This window comes from Myotis lucifugus, unplaced genomic scaffold (genome assembly GCF_000147115.1).
Source record: "Myotis lucifugus unplaced genomic scaffold, Myoluc2.0 scaffold_51, whole genome shotgun sequence".
In the NCBI taxonomy this organism is placed as follows: domain Eukaryota; kingdom Metazoa; phylum Chordata; class Mammalia; order Chiroptera; family Vespertilionidae; genus Myotis; species Myotis lucifugus.
The window spans coordinates 5,579,152-5,597,495 of NW_005871099.1; the positions used below are offsets into that span (position 1 = coordinate 5,579,152).

The window sequence follows — 18,344 nt, forward strand, 5'->3', positions numbered from 1 at the left end:
CGCTGATTAGCCAATGGGAGGAGTAGCGAAGGTATGATCAATTACCATGTTTGTCTATTATTAGGTAAGATTAGACACATTTTATAAAAGCAAAGGGGTGGGGATGTGTTAGCTGTGACTCAGCCAGAAGGAAACAAGACATTGGCAGTGTCCAAGTCCCTGAGGAACTGAAAAGTTATGATCCAATCAGATCCTGCTGGCGGGGTGTGTGTGTGCATGAGGCTGCTTCTCACCTGTGATCTCAATTCAGGTGTGCTCTTGAAAATGTTTTCAGATGCAAACACATTTCTCTAAAATCTACACTTCTTATCGGTAATCCCACTAATGGTGTCCCTGTGAGTTTAGACATGACGTGATACTGGTGCCTCCAATTTAATATTTTCAAAGCTGCTCTCATCATCTAGCTCCTCCAAGCTTTGTTCCTTGGCCTGATATGCGACCTTGCTTCCACTCCATTCCTAGGTGCCTGATGGGGAGCCTATCCAGTCTCCTCTCTCTCTTCTTGACTCATCATAACTATCAAGTCCTGCAGATACTATTTCCAAAATATCTCATATATATTTCTTCTTCTCCATGGTCTTGCCTCTGATGCCTTTCAAGGGCTATCACAACATCCTCCTTCTCCCCTCCTGTCTCTCCCATCAAGCCTCCTCCACAGGACTCAATGAAGATAAATACAAATTCTTATCACCCTAAGAAGTATCGAAGCTCTAATGGTATACCTCCTACATGCTTAGCCCTACTGTGGTTCTCCTTTCTTCTCCACATCACATTCCAGAGCTACTGTACAGACAGTTCCCCAAAGTGATCATGCTTATTCATGCCTCTACTCCAAGACCACCTTTCGAGGAAGAGTGTGGCTGGAAAAATCTTCACTATCAAGCATCACTCTCTGTAAGGGCTTTCCTACCTCATCCCTCCACTCCCTCCCATTAGGCTTGAAATTTCTTCCACTGGCTTTGTTATTATCCTGCAATGTCTTCGTCAGAGCACTGATTGTACTACATTGTCTGTGGGTTTCCCCCCACTAGTTTTTGAGCAAGTTGAGGACAAAGAGCATGCTCTATTTGTCATGGAATCCTTAGCACTTAGCATGATGTCTGGCCAAAATGAACTTCACTTGAATGTATGCACCAGATTTCCCTTTTCATTAATATCTCAACTTTCCTTTGTGGTAGGACAAAGAATTGAACGTGAGGTGCCAGGACTGTGAACCATCTGGGACAGAGCTCACACTTGTAGTCAGGAAGGCTGCACCCAATGTCAGCTTCCCAACAGGGCTGTGAGTCAATGTTGAACAGACAAATAAGGGTCTTGGAACTTGCTTAAGAACACACAACTATAAAAGTGTCAATATACCATAAGCCAGAGCAGTTCTCGTTATTGTCATTCACGATTTTATCTCATCCCTAGATGAATCCCTAGCACAGAAGATATCAATCAATATTTGTTGAGTTAATGATTGACAGAATGAATGATTGACTGACAATATGAATGAAAAAGTTAACTTCACTCAACTGTCCTTCTGATTCCACTTTCCCGACTTCCAGTCTTTGTATAGATGCGTATGTGCACATACATCTTTTAAGCACAATTACAAATTGAATATCATGATTTTCTCTTTACAATGCACCACAATTAAAGAATAGTGATAGCTATTTAAATACATACACAGAAATTCTAAGCCACTGCAATATAAAGCCTCAGTAATCCATTTACTAAAAAATAAATAAAAATGTCGCTTTTGAAAGATAGGTTGACATCCTACCAAACAATCTATTAACTTCATAATCAGAATTAGTTTTCAGTTAACTGTTTGAATAAACTTGTAAATTGCCTTCTAAATAGTGTAAAACAGAGGCGAGGGCATTCTGTCACGTGAAAAAAAAAACACAAGGCTGTGCTCGGTGCTGCCTTCCAGAGGCAGGAAGGGAACAGAGAGGGCCTCTCCCTGTCTCTGAAGCTGTGAGAAGCAGGTGCCTGCTGCCTGTATGCCTCTGGGAGGAACCTTACTTAGGTTTGTGTTCTTCCACCTGAACTTGCGGGGCCTTTTTCACACGGAATGACAGCTTTTTTTACCTTTAAAACTGACACAAACCTCACCATTCACTTTGAAGCAGGACAAAAGCCAACAGAGGGATGAAAGAGACCCAAACTAGATCTTTCTCAAACTGATTTCTATTAGAGTTACACACAGTTCAAGGTATGAAAGAAAAGTAGAGCAGCCAGCACTACTGCTGAAGACAAGAGCAAAGAACAATTTTCCCTTCCCTCCCACACCCCCTCTTTTTTTCTTGTCCAGTTACTGAAAGCAAACATTGCAGGAGGTGGACGCACTCACCATGGGCGACCGTCTACAGTGGATGCTCTCACCTGCTGCACGTGGGCTTCATTGTTCCAAAGCACCTTGTGTAACGTTCACCGCCCGCTACACAGCTCATTATTTTCCTCTCTGGATAATGTATGGCCACTTCAGTTATGTGAACATCTATTTCTAAATGCACACCCTTGTAGCACTGACATCTCTCTGCTTTTATGTTTTTCAAAACGCTCTTGACATTTGTCAACTGGGTGAGTTCCAAACTTTCTTAACCTATTACCTTATTATTCCAGAACCTTTCAAACTTTCTTTCTCTCTAATTAGTGTGACTGAGAAGCACAGGGTAGGGTGAGCTCGCGTGCCGCGCCCACACTCACCACTGCTTGTAGTCCGCGTCGCAGTTACAGTAGTATTTGGGGTCTGTGCAGTTGCGCTCGATGCCGCAGGCGCATTTCTGAATCCCAGGCCCAGAGCCTCCCCAGTAGTAGTGCTTCTCATTGGCTTTGCCAACCCACCAGGTGTAAGGACTTCCATCTGCAAGAAAGTGGAGAGGCACATTGATATAGGAATAGGAATGGGTCATGATCCGATCTCACTTCCCCCTCCTTCCCCAGGAGCAGCGTTGCTCTCTGATAGATTGAACATCACTTACCCTCTTAAAAGTAAATGCATTCCCATAATAGAAATATTTAATTAAAAACAGCAGAGGGAATTGCAAGCTCAAGTTTTCCCAACAAGATATGGTTACTGTCCTTCGTTTTGAAACTAGGGGACACTGACATGCCTGGTGACGAGAGGAAACAAACCAGACACCTGGAGAAGTGGAGTTAACGGCTGGTCTGGTAAGAAGCTCCCTTGCTCTGTCTGCACCTCAAATAATCAGAGAGAGGACACATCTCAGAACATCAGCTCCATCTCCGATTATTTCTCCCAGTGACTAAAACAATCCAACAGTGTTAGTGTTTCATTACAGAGAGTGATGACAAATTGTACAGACCAAAGGAGCTGGCTCAGTATTCTTCATAAAAATCAGTAAAGGAAGCAAGATAATTAGCAGCCTCTCCTTCAGCATGAGGCTGAGAAATGTGCCACAGGGGAAATGGAGAGGGGAGCCAGCTGATTCCCACCAGCACCTTCTGGGAATAGAAGCCCAGGAGAGGAAGTCTCCTTATCAAGTTGCTTGGACCAGGGGTGTTCCAGCAGGAGCCCTAAGCTCTGCATGGGATCCAGGCTCTGAGCTTATCTCACATGGAAGACCCTCAGTTCCCTATAGGGAGGGGGTCTTACTAGACACCAGGGCAGGATCCAAAGGGATGATATGCAATGACATTTTCTTTATTAACTTTAAGGAGGTGACGTACTATAGTGACCAGGTAAGAGTAGCCCCATTTCCCATTTCTTCCCCCACCTCCCCACCTCTTTATTAAATCAAAATACTTTTAGTCTTATATACCTAATGGTCCCAGTTAGGACGAGGCAAAAATCAATGCTATTTTGTTTTCCTTCCTGGGAAAAGAAGTTAAGCGCAAAAGCTATTCCTGAGCTGTTTGCACATCTGCTGTGAGCAGAAGAATGCCAATCAGACAAATGTAATCCAGGGAAAGAGCAAATGTATGTTTTGTTATTAGCACTGGCTAATATGGTTAAATTAAGTCACTATCATCAAAATAAATTATTAATTTGGTGTATATTTTGTGTTCAGCAAGAAGAGAAGGATTCAATTTGCTGTGACCAGAGAATTGCCTTATTCCAGCGCTATGCTAATGAAGTTGTACTTTTTGCTTTACTAATCATTATTTACCTGTTAATTGGCTTTGGGGGAAAGCAGTTCAAGGCTATAAAAATGAAAAGATTTTTTTAAAGACAAGAATAGGAAGTAGTTATAAAAGAAATAATTTACCTAGTGCAAAGAGCTCAAGAACTTCTCTACCTTCAGAATATGACGATGTCTGTTAACTATATTAAGTAGGGTAAATACTGGGACAAGATTAGATAATGATGAACCATATTCTAAGTTAACTAGAGGCTGAATTATCAAAGGCATATTGTATTAAAAGAGCCAAGCATAGATTGAATTAAATATAACCACTATACTGCTTGTACTCAAGATTAAGCTTTATGGTGGTGAAGTGTTTATTATGGTTTGGATGATTAAATTGAGAAAGGGAAAAAGAAAAGAGGCTACTTGTTTCCCAAGACCGAAGAAACCAATAGATCTCTGTTATTTTTTCCGATAACAAGTTGTTCCAGAAACACAAGGGCAAATGTGAGGGACCTCTTGTTGGAAATGTGGTACATACCTGTGATTTGCAAAATGTGTTCTTTGAACCTTCTGGGCTACACAAAGTAATTTAATAGTTTTCTTAAATAAATATTATCTTGATACACTCTTCGATGAGACCCAGTATGGTCACTTGGACATTTAATTAGTTCTATTCAATCCACTTCTAGAGGATATTAAAAATAATACTATGAGGGTTTATAGTTTCCAAAATGAAAAATTAAAAGCATAATTTTAACTTAATAAAATCTAGTTTTATTATACCTATTACTACCTAGTTACTACAAATTCCATTAACTATGTGCAGGGGGCTTTTTAACAGAGGAATTAGAACAAGTACAAAAGCAGCAGAAACCTGCTTTTCACTGTTCTGCTTACTGCCCCTGCTGGCAGCTTCCTTACAGCCTTCCAGAGCTCCTGTGTCCTGGCAGCTTCTGGTTGTTTGGAGCCCCTTACAAGGCAGGATTCTCTTTCTAAAGAAATGACTGCATTCTGAAAAGTCTCCCATTTCCGCTTCCCTTCCATTTTTACCATGGCACCACCAATTTTTTTCTCCTCTTTATCAGTCAATTTCAGCTAACCACTTGGATCTGATTATAATACTCCAAGGTATGAATGGTAATAATATGCTTACTAAGTAAAGACACCTCTAATTGGTGTAAAAACCAGTAGGGATTGTAGCTGATTGACAAGGAGGTAGCCAGAGACCCAGGCAGTTTCTCTTAAAGGGGCCACGCATGGACTTATTTGGACTCACTCCCTCTGAGTTCCAGCACTGGGGCAGCAACTGGAAAGGATCCAGGGACATCTAGAGAGTAACTAAATTGTCTGGCATCAGGGCAAAAATGGGGGAGGGTATCGTTCTCCCACATAAAAATGGTGGCAGAGGTCATTGTTCCTCTGCTGAGACCTCCCCTCCCCTCCCATCCCCACAGAGCTGACTGGCAGGTGCCATATCTGAGTCTTCATCAACCTGACCCACACTGTTTGCCCTGCCCTGGTGATTCTCTGAGATCCCACACCACCCAATTTGTAGCAGACACAAGCTCTTTGCAGTGGCTTTTCCATATGAATGGCATGTCCTGCCTCAGGCTTCAGACTTTCCTAAAATCTTTCAAACAACTAGCAGCTGGACTCAGCATGCTCCATACCTCTCAATAAGTGGCCCCAGGTCTGGCACTAGTGGCAGTTTACTAAGATTTACAGCTTGGCCTCACCTGGGCACCTCCAAGCCCAACACAAATAGCATCCATCTGCAGATTTCTCTGTAGCTTGTGCCAGGTGGCCCCAGGCAGAGCATAGGACCTATGCTCTGGGGTCCTCAAACTTTTTAAACAGGGGGCCAGTTCACTGTCCCTCAGACCGTTGGAGGGCCGGACTATAGTTTAAAAAAAAACAAAACTATGAACAAATTCCTATGCACATTGCACATATCTTATTTTGAAGTAAAAAAACAAAACGGAAACAAATACAATATTTGTATTTGCATGTGGTCCACGGGCCGTAGTTTGAGGACCCCTGGCATAGGTAGTGGCTGACTTGGCACCTCCCAGGAGACCCCAGAGCCAGTGCACCCAGTGGACATCTTCAGACTATGACAGATTACAACTCTACACATCCATGAGTGACACATTCAAGGGTGAACTCGGAAAGCACCAAAGTCCCACTGAAGCAAATCCTGCCCCATAGGGGTATCTTCTGCACAACAGCTCTTCCACTGTAGTCACAGGTGATCCTCACAACCAATTGGCCTGGGGTCAATTTCTCCCAGTTATGCCAACAGCAATCAAGGCTCAACTACAACAGAATAGTGCACACAGCCCACACAGAGGCACACCTAGAGTACCCAGCTATGGTGACTGGGGAGGCTGAGCCATTGGGCCCTATAGGACACCTACTACACAATGCCACTCTACCAAGTCCAGGAGACATATCAGCTGTACCTAATACATAGAAACAAACACAGGTAAGTAGCCAAAATGTGGAGACAAAGAAACATGTCACAAATGAAAGTTCAGAAGAAATATCCAGGAAAAGAACTAAATGAAATGGAAGCAAGCAAACTACTAGATACAGAGTTCAAAACAATGGTTATAAGGATGCTCAAGGAACTTAGTGAGAATGTCAAGGAACTTAGTGAGAATTTCAAGGAACTTAGTGAGAGCATCAAAGACATGAAAAAGGACTAGTCAGAAATGAAGGATACACTAACTGAAATGAAGAATAATTTACAGGGAATCAACAGGGGAGTAGAGGATCAAATCAGTACTTTGGAGTATGTGGAAGCAAAAAACACCCAATCAGAAAAGAAAAAAGAAAAAAGAATCCAAAAATATAAAAATAGTGTAAGGAGCCTCTGAGACAATTTCAAGTGTACCAACATTTGCATCATGGGATTGCCAGAAAAAGAAGAGAGGGAGCAAGAAATTGAAAACCTATTTGAAAAAATTATGTCAGAAAACTTCTCCTACCTGGTGAAAGAAAGAGACTTACAAGTCCAGGAAACACAGAGTCTCAAACAAGATAAACCCAAAGAGGCCCACACTAAGACACATCACAATTAAAATGCCAAAGGTTAAAGACAGAGAGAAGTGTTGAAGGTTCTTCTTTAAGAAGAATAAAAATAAAAAAATATGAACAAAAAATGTCAATAAATACATATCTATCAACAATTAATCTACAAATAAAAATAAACAAACAAGGAATAGAATGAACAAAATAAACCGATGAACAAAATCGAACCAGAAGCATGGAAACATGGAACAGACTGACAGAGAGAAGGAAGGAGCTGGGGGCAGGAAGAAATGAACCAAAGAACTTCTATGCATATATGCATTACGCATGGACACAGGCAATAGGGTAGTGAAGACCTGGGGTGGGGAGGGATCCGGGTGGAGGAAGGCACTGGGGAGAAAAAGGAGAGGACATCTGTAATACTCTCAACAAATAAAGATAAAAAGTTTTAAATTTTTTTTCAGAATAATTGTCATTCTAATACGTTTTTGTAAATTCATTTTACTATTTACATCAAGAACTTTAAAAATAAAATTAAAAATCATATATGTAGACTTTCTCACAGATACCAAAGACTATATCTCAAACATCCTATAAATTTTGTGAAATCATCTTTTTCAACTGGGTAACAATAGTCTCTCTTGTTTCCCAACCATCTAATTCTATGTTGTTCTATGTTAATGCAAAGACCAAACAGAATGAAATCCAAGAAGCTTTGTGGAGTTCATATTACAGACAGTGATGTAAAGTTGGGAAATCATCATTTGAAGTTATAATGTAAACATTCAATGTGGTTGTATAGGGTGAACATTTTATCTCACTGTGATTGAATGTCACTAAACTAATTTGATTAGGGCTGAATGGAAATGAATGTAGTTCATTAGCCTCATGTTGTATCTTTCGGAATTACACTGGATTTCACTATATTTTATTAATTTGAATAGGGCCCAAATTTAGAAATGGAGAACTGAAGTTCATGATCAAAATGGACCTGAACTGAAATAGTAATTAATTAAAAATTAATTTCACTGCATAATATTTAAATTTATTTTATTGAATTGAATTTAATAGATTTCAATCAAGGACTGATTCCACCCAGTGCAATTTGATTGAGTTGAATCAAATCACTATGAATCCTATTCAAATGAATTAGATTTTATTAATGTGAATGGGATTGAAGTGACAGATGAGATGGGAGTTCATAATTCTGAACAGTGTTAAAGAGAACAAAATAGACTAACTTACTCTAAGTTAACTTGCCTTCAGTTTCTAGCCAGGTCAATGGCATCCATGGCCCTCTCAATAACTCTGGTTAATTCCTTTGTACCAAGGCCCCAGGAGCAAATGTGGTTAATAATAGCAAAGTGATTGGATGGAACCACATGCTGCTTGTATAATGTACTAATGCACTTTCGGAGTCTTTTTTTTTCCACTGGAAAAGCCCTAGCCAATTATTTTAAATATTTCTTTTCCTCTTTACAGAATAAATGAAGAAGGAATTAACTGGATCTCAGGGACAATGATTGGTGTGAGTACTGGCTGCACCCTTTATTTTTATTCTTTATTAAAAACCGTATGTACTTGCTAGAACATGCCTTACCCCACCTTATCATTTATACTGTCTCAATATCCCATGTGTTGACTTCTTTTGGTTGATAACGGATGTACCTTGGCTTGTTTTATATCTAAAAGATGGTCATAACTTTTCAAATTAGTAGCAAAATGTTATTTGTAACTGAAATGGCATACTATACAATCAACAAGCACCTTCTTAGTGCCCGAGAAGCAATTTGGGAAATAGAAATGAAACCTGCTCTTTTAGGTTCTGAGTTAGTGGAGAAGCATTTATGTTCAGTAATTTATAATTATGAGAGCTTTAAGCCTTGATATTTGACAGGACATACATATAGTAAGATGGAAGTAATATACATTGGGTGCCACAGGAGTGGTTCAGGCAGTGGGCCTTAGAATTTTGGAGAAGGAGGTGATTACCAAGGATCAAGGTGGCCTGGAAGAGGAGGATCTAGAAAATCAGACAGAGGATATGAGCATTTCAGAATCTCCTGAATGGCTTGGCCAAGATGAAGTCAGGAAACACCTGACTTATTTTAGGAACCATGGGGTAATCGAGCTGGTGGAGGCAGTGGAGAGAAGCAGGATTTCTGGTTGCATAGCATTTGCACTTTAGTTTTTAAGTAATGAGGAGTCAAATTTTATTTTTTAAACATTAAAATACTGCATACAAATATGTTTATATGAAATATAACAAATAATAAGTAGCCTTGCATTTAGTTTATCCATTCTCATTGTTATATATGTTGCTCTTGGAGTATATCAGATTTTACTGCATCTAATATTAATAAACACTGGACTGTGTCTAGTTTTTTTGCTATTTCAACATGCCCTGTGAAAATGTGCGAGTTTTGACCATATCCCTAAGTGGAACTATTAGCTCATATGGTTGGTGCATTTTCAAATTATTTTCCCAAAGCATGTGTGTGAATGTAGAATCCTATCAGCAGTATGTAAAACTTTCAATGGTCAAAACCCTTGGTATCATGCTGTTAACTTTGGACAACGGGTAAACGACAGTTTCTCTTTGGTTTTAGTTATACTTCCCTGATTACTTATAAGTTTGCCAAATGTTTATTGCTTATTTACATTTCCTTATTTAAAAATATTTGTTCATTTTTTTCCCATTTTCTTATTGGATTATTTTTGTGTTTTATCAAGTTGTAGAAAATGCTGAGGAAAATGATTCTTTTATAATTATAATAAGGTCAATTTCATTTTTTATGGTGGTTTTAAAAAAATAAATGTTCTTAATTTCATTTTTAGTTGAATTTAACATTTTCTTCTTGGTTTATTGTCCTAAAATCATAAAAATACTTTCTTTTTAAAAAATAAATCTTTATTGTTGAAAGTATTACATATGTACTTTTTTCCCCCCATTGCCCTCTCCCACCTTCCTCCCCCCAAAATACTTTCATCTACATTTTTACAAATTATTTTAAAGCTTTGCCATTCCCATTTAGTTCTTTAAATTACCTGGAATTAATTTTTGTTGCTGATATAACGTAGGAATCCAATTTGACTTTTCCCCCTCAACTTTGTGTTCAGATGAGGCAAATCCATAGAAATAGAACAAAGACTGGTGATTGCCAGTGGCTGGGGGGAGAGAGGAATGAGGAGCTACTGTTTAATGCCTGTGTGGTTTCCGTTTGAGATGATGAAAATGTTTGAAACTACATAAGTACAGTGGCTGCACAACACTGTGAATACACTAAATACCACAAAATTTTTCACATAATGTTATGTTAATAAATCTCACCTCAATTAAAAAGAAAAAGAATCCAGCTCAGACTTTGAACTGAATTTTTCTGAATCAATAAATTGGTAAAAATTTTACATGCTTACAATATACACTTATCCTACTTATTGTCATGATAAATCTGTGCAGTTAGATGTTTTCAAACATTTCTGAATAAAATGTAATTTTCTTGATAAAGGCCATTTGTGTATTTGTTCGATTTATTCAGAAATGGTATGTTTTTAAACAGAACACACTGCAACACTTTGTGCTAGTATGTGTAAAGATACAATCGAATTTTTTTTGATATTGTATCCAGAAAACTGTTAAACTCTGTTATTAGTTCAAATAATTAATCCATTGACATCTTAATTTTTGCAGCTTATTTATGACTACGAGTTTGTTTCTTCTTTTCCTAACAGGATGCTTTTATATATTCTTTCCTGTATTAATGAGATGGTTACTGCCTACTGTTCAATATTAAACTTTACGGTGATGAGTCTTTTTTATGTGTTTACAGATTTTAAGGAAAATGCTTTTAATGTTTAACCATTAAGTGTGATGTTACTGTCACTTTTTAAAAACATTGCATCTTTTTTTGAGTTCTTTTCCATTTATAATCTACGATTTTTAAAAAATGAATTGATATTTTTTATTCAATGTTTTGTCTTCTTAATTAAATGATAATGTTTCCCCCCTTTTAGCTGTTAACGTGAATTGCATTTATAGCCTTTTTAAAAAGACAGTACTTATAAAAGAAATAAACTTTGTGGTGAAAAATCATTGTTTATACAAGTTGCTGAATTCACCGTGTTCTTTTGTTTAGTATTTTACTACTATGTTCATGAATGGCATTGGCCTGACACTTCCCCACTTTGTTCTAGCACTATGTTTTGGTAAATTTTTTTGTTGTTGTTAATCCTCACCTGAAGATACTTTTCCCACTGATTTTTTAGAAAGAGTGGAAGGGGGGGGGAGAGATAGAAACATTGATGTGAAAGAGACACATTGATTGGTTGTGTGTACTGGGGCCAGGCATCGAACCTGCAACCAGGTATGTGCCCTTGACTGGAATCAAACCCACAACCCTTCAGTCTGCATGCCAACGCTTTAACCACTGAGCAAACAAGCTAGGGAGTATCACTATATTTTGGTATTAAGTTAATACTGGACTCAAAGAATGGTTTGAGAACTGTGTAAGATTGGAATCATTTGTAAACTATATGAGGCTAATATAATTTAATATCTTTAATTGTAATATCCATTTATAGAAGTTTTTATTCTTGTATATCTGTTGTATCAATTTATATAACAGATATACAAGAATATAAACTTCTATTTAATATTTAATATGATCATGGTCAGAGAACAACATTTCTGTGATACTAATAATCTAAAATTTGTTGAGGTTTATTCTAAAGCGTCTAATTTATGGTCAATATTAAAAAATGTTTTATATGTACTTGAAAAAGATGCTTATCCTCTAATTGTTCTATAGTGTCCATTAACTCACACTTGTCAATTATGCTATTTTATTCTATCTGTATTGCCCAATAGAAAGTCAATATCTAAATTAAATTAGCTCTTTAAATTAAAATTAATGAAAATGAAATAAAATTAAAATTTAGTTCGCCAGTCCCCTAGCCATATGTATTTGTGGCTATTTTACTGGCCAGCAAACATTTTTAAAAAATTTATCTTTATTGTTGAAAGTATTACAGTTGTCCCTCTCCCTCCCCTAGCGACCCCCTGCTTCCTGCACCTTCCTCACACTATGGACAGTAAACATTTTTATCACCTCAAGTAAGTTCTTTGAGATAGTGCTCTTTATTTACTTAATGATCTAAAAATTTGCCTTATCTACAATTATTCTTTTTGTTTATCTAAAAATAACTTTACTTAGACTCTATTTATAAGTTTTTCTGGGTGTTTTATTCAAGGTCGATGATTATTTTTTCATAACTGATTGAAAATATTATTGTAATGTGTCATGTTTCCATTGTCAAGACATCAACCACCAGCTTAATATTCACTCTTTTTGTTGGTAATCTCTATTTCCTCTCTGTCCAGCTGGGACATTTCCCCTCTTGTTTGGATCCATTGTGACTCCTTAATCTGAAGCTGCATGTGCATAATTTCTTCAGTTATGGTGAATCCTTGGTCAATATGCCCTGAAATAGTGCTTCCCTTTCTTTTCCTTTTCTCTTCTTCCAGAACTCCAATTAGATATGTATTAAATGTTCTTGACCTAATTTTCTTGCTCTTAATTTCTCTTTCATATTTAACAACTCTGTGTCTCACTGGGTAGATTTCTGGCAAATTTTTTCAGAATCCATTTTCCATTTCACTATTCTCATGTAGCCTTTAACTTTATTCATTACATTGTGATTTTTATAACTTTTTCTTTTTCAAATGCTGCTCATTATTTATGATAGTGACTTCCATTATTATATTTTTATTTTCACCTTTAAAAATAATCTCATCCAATAATTTCAATATCTTAAGTTTCTGCAGGACTGAAATGCAATGAGTTATTTCTATTGGCTTATACGGGCCTAGGCACAGGCCTACAGGCTTGGGGCGGCCTGGCTCCCGAGGCCCCATTCTATCAAGAGAACAAAGTCAGCGTTAGTTACAGGTCTGGTTAAAGTTGTGTTCCTCTTAGATAACTTGCATTTGTTTTTCTCAGATACCTGGGCCTTGACTTTTTTTCTTGGTTTGAATTTTCCCCCAACCATGCAAATAGTGTGAACTGACTTTTTGTTAAATAACTTCAAAGCATAAATCCTTTCTTTTTCTCTTTACTCCAAGCCAAGGTCCAAGATGAAAATTCCTTTGCCATCTTCTTTTGCAGGGTGGGTCTTCAGTACTCCCCCCCCCCCTTCTGAGAATCTCCCCCAATCCCCCCGAGAATCTAGACCTTTGGGTTGTGCTTCCTATGAAGGGATATGTGATCCATCTCATCACTCAGCATGGCCCCTTCATCCCCTATAGTCATGGGAATGGAAGCTTCTTATTTTGAAGTAAAAAAGCAAAACGGGAACAAATACAATATTTGTATTTGCATGTGGCCCACGGGCCATAGTTTGAGGACCCCTGATCTAGACCTTTGGATTGTGCTTTCTATGAAGGGATATGTGATCCATCTCATCATTCAGCATGGTCCCTTCATCCCCTACAATCATGGGAATGGAAGCTGCGGGCTGCAGAGCATGGCAAGAGCCATAAGGCCAGCTCTGGCTTCAGCCTTCAGTTATGCTGTTGGTCCATGGTTTTGCTTCTTTCAGGTCCCTGAGGATCTCCCTCACTTTCATGCATGCTCAATTATACATTTTAAAGAATTTAAAAATACTTTTTCATGCACTTTTTTTTAACTTGGCTTTGGAATCTTTCCTAAAAAAATAGTTTTTATTGATTTCAGAGAGAGAAAATTTGATCAGTTGCCTCCTGCATGCCCCCTGCTGCGGATCAAGCCCGCAACTCAAGCATGTGCCCTGACAGGGAATCCAACCATGACCTCCTGGTTCATGGGTCCACGCTCAACCACTGAACACCAGCCAGGTGGAATATTTATTTCTTGACTTCAAGTTGCCATCCTCTGTAGCCATTTTTTAAATTAAAAAATTGTTTTTAAAATTGTTTTAATGTTGACATTATTGCAGGGGTCTGAAAAATGCACCATTCTTTATCAGCAGAGCAAGACATTATGCATATAACACACAACCTGAGGTCACACCCCATGCCTGCCATTCAGTAGGGGCAGAACCCCATTCTTGTTCCCAGGACACCAGACCAGCATAGCCATATGCTATCCATCCTTTACCTAGCCCTTCTTCCAGGGAACCAAGGTGCTAAAGCTTTTCTCTATGGAACAGCAGTTAATAAAAGTGGCACCAATTCTAAGTCCTCCAATCTCACAGAAGAGCAGGAAGATGTCAAAAAATTCAATAATGATATTAAGTGTCAAATTTTTCAAGTGGTAAAACAGATATTTAAACAGCAAAACTTCTAAATTTTGCCCTTATTCTTTTTTTTTAAATAAATTTTATTGATTTTTTACAGAGAGGAAGGGAGAGGGACAGAGAGTCAGAAACATCGATGAGAGAGAAACATCGATGAGCTGCCTCCTGCACACCCCCACTGGGGATGTGCCCGCAACCACGGTACATGCCCTTGACCGGGATCAAACCTGGGACCTTTCAGTCCGAAGGCCGACACTCTATCCACTGAGCCAAACCGGTTACGGCGCCCTTATTCTTTTTTTTTTTTCATGACAGTGAAAGAACTGAACACTAAAGCACAGAATAAACTTCTTGTAAGTATTTAACTAAAACTTGCTTTATTAGTCTGCTGATTAATTTACTGATAAACCTGCGGATATTAAATGAGATTCTTTAAAGAGCTTCACATTATGTCAATTAGTCACTTTTTTTTCTGGCAAGGCACTGATTGCTGTCATGAATATAAAGTTATACAATATTCAGATACACTTTTTGGTTACTATTGCCTTGGAGCTCTGGATGAGTAATTTTATTAAGATGCCTATTCCGAAGTCAACTCCAAACCTTAGCAAAACCACCTCCCTCTCCCATCTTGATTGTTAATTTTAGTTACAACCTGTCTGGAAACACTGTCCTGCTTTTTATGAATAATAAACTCCTCTCTTGCTAACCTCTTGTTCATTTCAGGGTTTTGTCCTGTTATCTCCACCTGGAACCTGCCACCCCTTCCCTGGTCAAGCTTTATGTTCTTCAGGCTCCAACTTAAATGTCATCTGGTCAGAGGTGATGTCCTGGACAACCCTACTGTTATTCTCTCTCAGAGCATCCTGTTTTATGTGGTTATTCTATTATCACTATTTGACATTCTGCTTCCTCCCTTGTTTACTGTTTGTCCTCTCTAGCTGAATGTACGCTCCATGAGAGCAATGACTTGATTTGTTTGGATAGAAAAACGTGAGTGTTCCCATGACTATTACATCCCCTGCTCTTTGCTTGACATAATATTTGCTGAACTTACAAATGATCGTTATTTTTGCCTATCGATATTGTACAAATCTCCAAAATAGTTACGAGTTATCACTGAATCTTTGATACAAGTCGCACCTTATGTCCACTTGAAACGCATTACCCTCCCTCCAGACCTGCTTCGCCTCTTAGTAGAAGGCTGAGCATGTCCCCATCTTTGGGATGGAATCAGAGTCACTGCACATTCCTCCTTGCCAATCCTTTACTCCCTTACTCTTCCTCCTCAATATCTCCCAAGCCCTTGCCCATGTCTCCGGTTCAGCCCCTCCTCCCTGCCAACATGGCATGGCCTCAGTACTCCCTGCAGTCTGGAATGCCACCTTTTGTCTCCACTGGTCTCCTCTCCAGGTGTCTCTTCGAACTCATCGTCCCACTCAGCCAGGGGGAGTTTGCTCTAATTCTTCAGTAGCTCTTTGCTGCCTCAATATCAAATCTCATTCCACAGCGCTTTATAATTTGGGTTCTGCCTATGGTTGGACCTTACCTCCTGCTGACCCGCATCCCAATCTCCAGACACACAGAGCTAACTGGTCCTAGTACCTGGAATACATCACACTTGCCCATATCTTCAAGTCCTGGCTCATGCTGCCCCCATGGCTGCATCTCTGTAGGTACCTCAATATCCAGGGTCTCCCTCTCCTGGAGCGTTTCTGATGGCAGCTTTACTCTCTCCCCCTACCCAAGCCAGACTAAGTGACATGTGCTTTACTTCAAGAAATAACAAAAATTTGCCCTAGTCAGTGTTGCTCAGTGATTAGAACATCAGCCCAAGCATCAGAAGATCCTGGGTTTGATTCCTGGTCATGGGCACGTATGTGGATTGCAGATTCACTCCTGGCCCAGTTCGGGTTGGTGCACGTGCGGAAGGCAACCAATCAGTGTCTCTCTCTCACATCAATATTTTTCTCCCTCTTTCCCCCTTCCCTCCCTTCTACTCTCTCTAAAAAATAAATGGAAAAATATCCTTGGGCGAAGATTACCAACAACTAAAAAGAAACAACAAAAATTTATCAGTGGCCTGTTATGTGCTGTGTGGAGGGGGCATACATACAGTGATAAACCAAAAAGGTCCTTGTGTTCTTACTGCTTGTAGCCCAATTCAGGTGGGGGCAGACGGGGGACAGGTGAATGATTGATTGCAGAGGTGAATTCTTTACCCTGTGATGGGTCCTTTTGTAGGATTCCCCGATACCCTCTGTGTGCCTCTTCAATGTGTCTACCAGTCTGGACCGTGTGCTCTTTGGGGACAGGGATTCAGCTTACTCGTCTCTGTAGTCTCTCTATTCCCTCCCTTGGTCCCAGGTCTGGGGTGTTCTCCTGTTAGTGGACAGAACGATGACAGGCAGCTGCTGGAGGGAACTGATGGCTGAGCCAATATGATTGCACAAAATGGCCTCCTGTTTCCAGGTCTGTAGGTCTAGACTAGAGGGACTTCAAGTGCTAGTCAGAGGGTATCAGCGTCTCTCATCCTCTGCTGGCTGCCCATCTCACTAGGAGCAGAAGCAGAGTATTTAGTATGTTCCCTGTGATCTGCACCCCTGCCCACTCACACACCCTGCTCCCCTTGCTCAATCCATGCCAGCCACTCTGCCACCTCTCTTTCTAAAACATCCAAGCACACTACCACCAGAGGGCTGTGCAGGGGATATTATTTTTCCACTTGAAATCCTTTTCTCTGATATCCACCAGACCCCTTACTATCCTCCCTCAAATGCCACCTGATTAGAGTAGCTCTTTCTTCACATACCTACCTACCTTTCCTCCTTGTGCCCTACTCTGCCCTATTTACTTCTTAGCATTTCTTATTGTCAGATATATTATGTACTATTTTGTTTATAGTTTAATTTTTGTATTCCCCCCATTAAGGCCCACCTTTGGTTTTTGATTACTGATAAATAGCTTTGTCCATATTAAGTGCTCAACAAATACTTTTCATTACATGAGTGCAAGTAGTTATTTCTATTTCCTTTTTTTCAAACTCAAACAAATAAAAAAGAAAATAGGGGGAAAAAGAATCATGCACACAGCCTGACTCCTGGTGTTCGGGGATTTTTAAATTTGTTTTTGTATTTGTTTGGTTTTTACTTTCACTATTCTTTGCTCTATCAGTTGATAGTTGATTTCACCTGGGGCAACTCTTTCCTACCTAAGCGTAGTTTCTTCTGGTCTCAGGTGATATAAGAGAGACTGCATTTGTTTGTGAAAAGTTACAGCAATTATGCCACCAATGTAACTGTCTCTGACCACAGTCTTGCAGTCAGTGTTGGTGATTATAACTGCATGTGTCTGTCACCTAGCCTTCATCCATTAGCATACTCTGAACTGCAAACTTGTATCACTCCTTGGCTTTATATAATTTCCCTGTTCTGCTCTTAGCAGCATCAGAACCAAACTTGAATTCTGAATCTGTTTTTTTCAGGAAGCTTAATAATCTACTTGTATCCTACAGTAGCTTTTATACACAAAAAAGGTAAATCGGGGACTTGTTTTGACAGCTTGTCATAGGCTATGGTTATGCAGGTTGACTTGAGGGAGCAGGAGCGGGGGTCAGATCCAGCCTGGAGCCCATTCCCCAGGCTGGCAAAACTAATAGGTCTGCAGAGAAGGGGGTTCATATTCTAAGCATTCCCAGGCTCCCTGTGTTCTGGGAGACTCTTGTCAAGCCGACAGTCAATGCAGTACAATTTTCTACACCTGCTGTATCTGTCATGCTGAGGAGTTATCAATGTTCAGAATCATGGCCTGAAGACAGACAATTTACCAAAACGAGAAGTAAATATAAAGTTGTACACAGTCTATTATACTTACAAATGCAGCCAAACCTCAGTTTAAACAAATAAAAGCCTCCTGAATGTATTTGTTGAAATTTTTATTTAGTTTTTCAACCACCTG

At 39.3% G+C, this 18,344-nt stretch overlaps 1 protein-coding gene across 1 annotated transcript in view; it reads right to left on the reverse strand.

Moving 5' to 3' along the window:
* The window catches only part of CNTNAP2 (contactin associated protein like 2), a 1,215,871-nt gene that overhangs the window by 351,318 nt on the left and 846,209 nt on the right, over positions 1–18,344 (reverse strand). Inside the window, exon 14 of the mRNA XM_006088715.3 lies at positions 2,698–2,854. Within this exon, the coding sequence (XP_006088777.1) occupies positions 2,698–2,854 (157 nt within the window). The remainder of the gene's footprint in view (positions 1–2,697; positions 2,855–18,344) is intronic.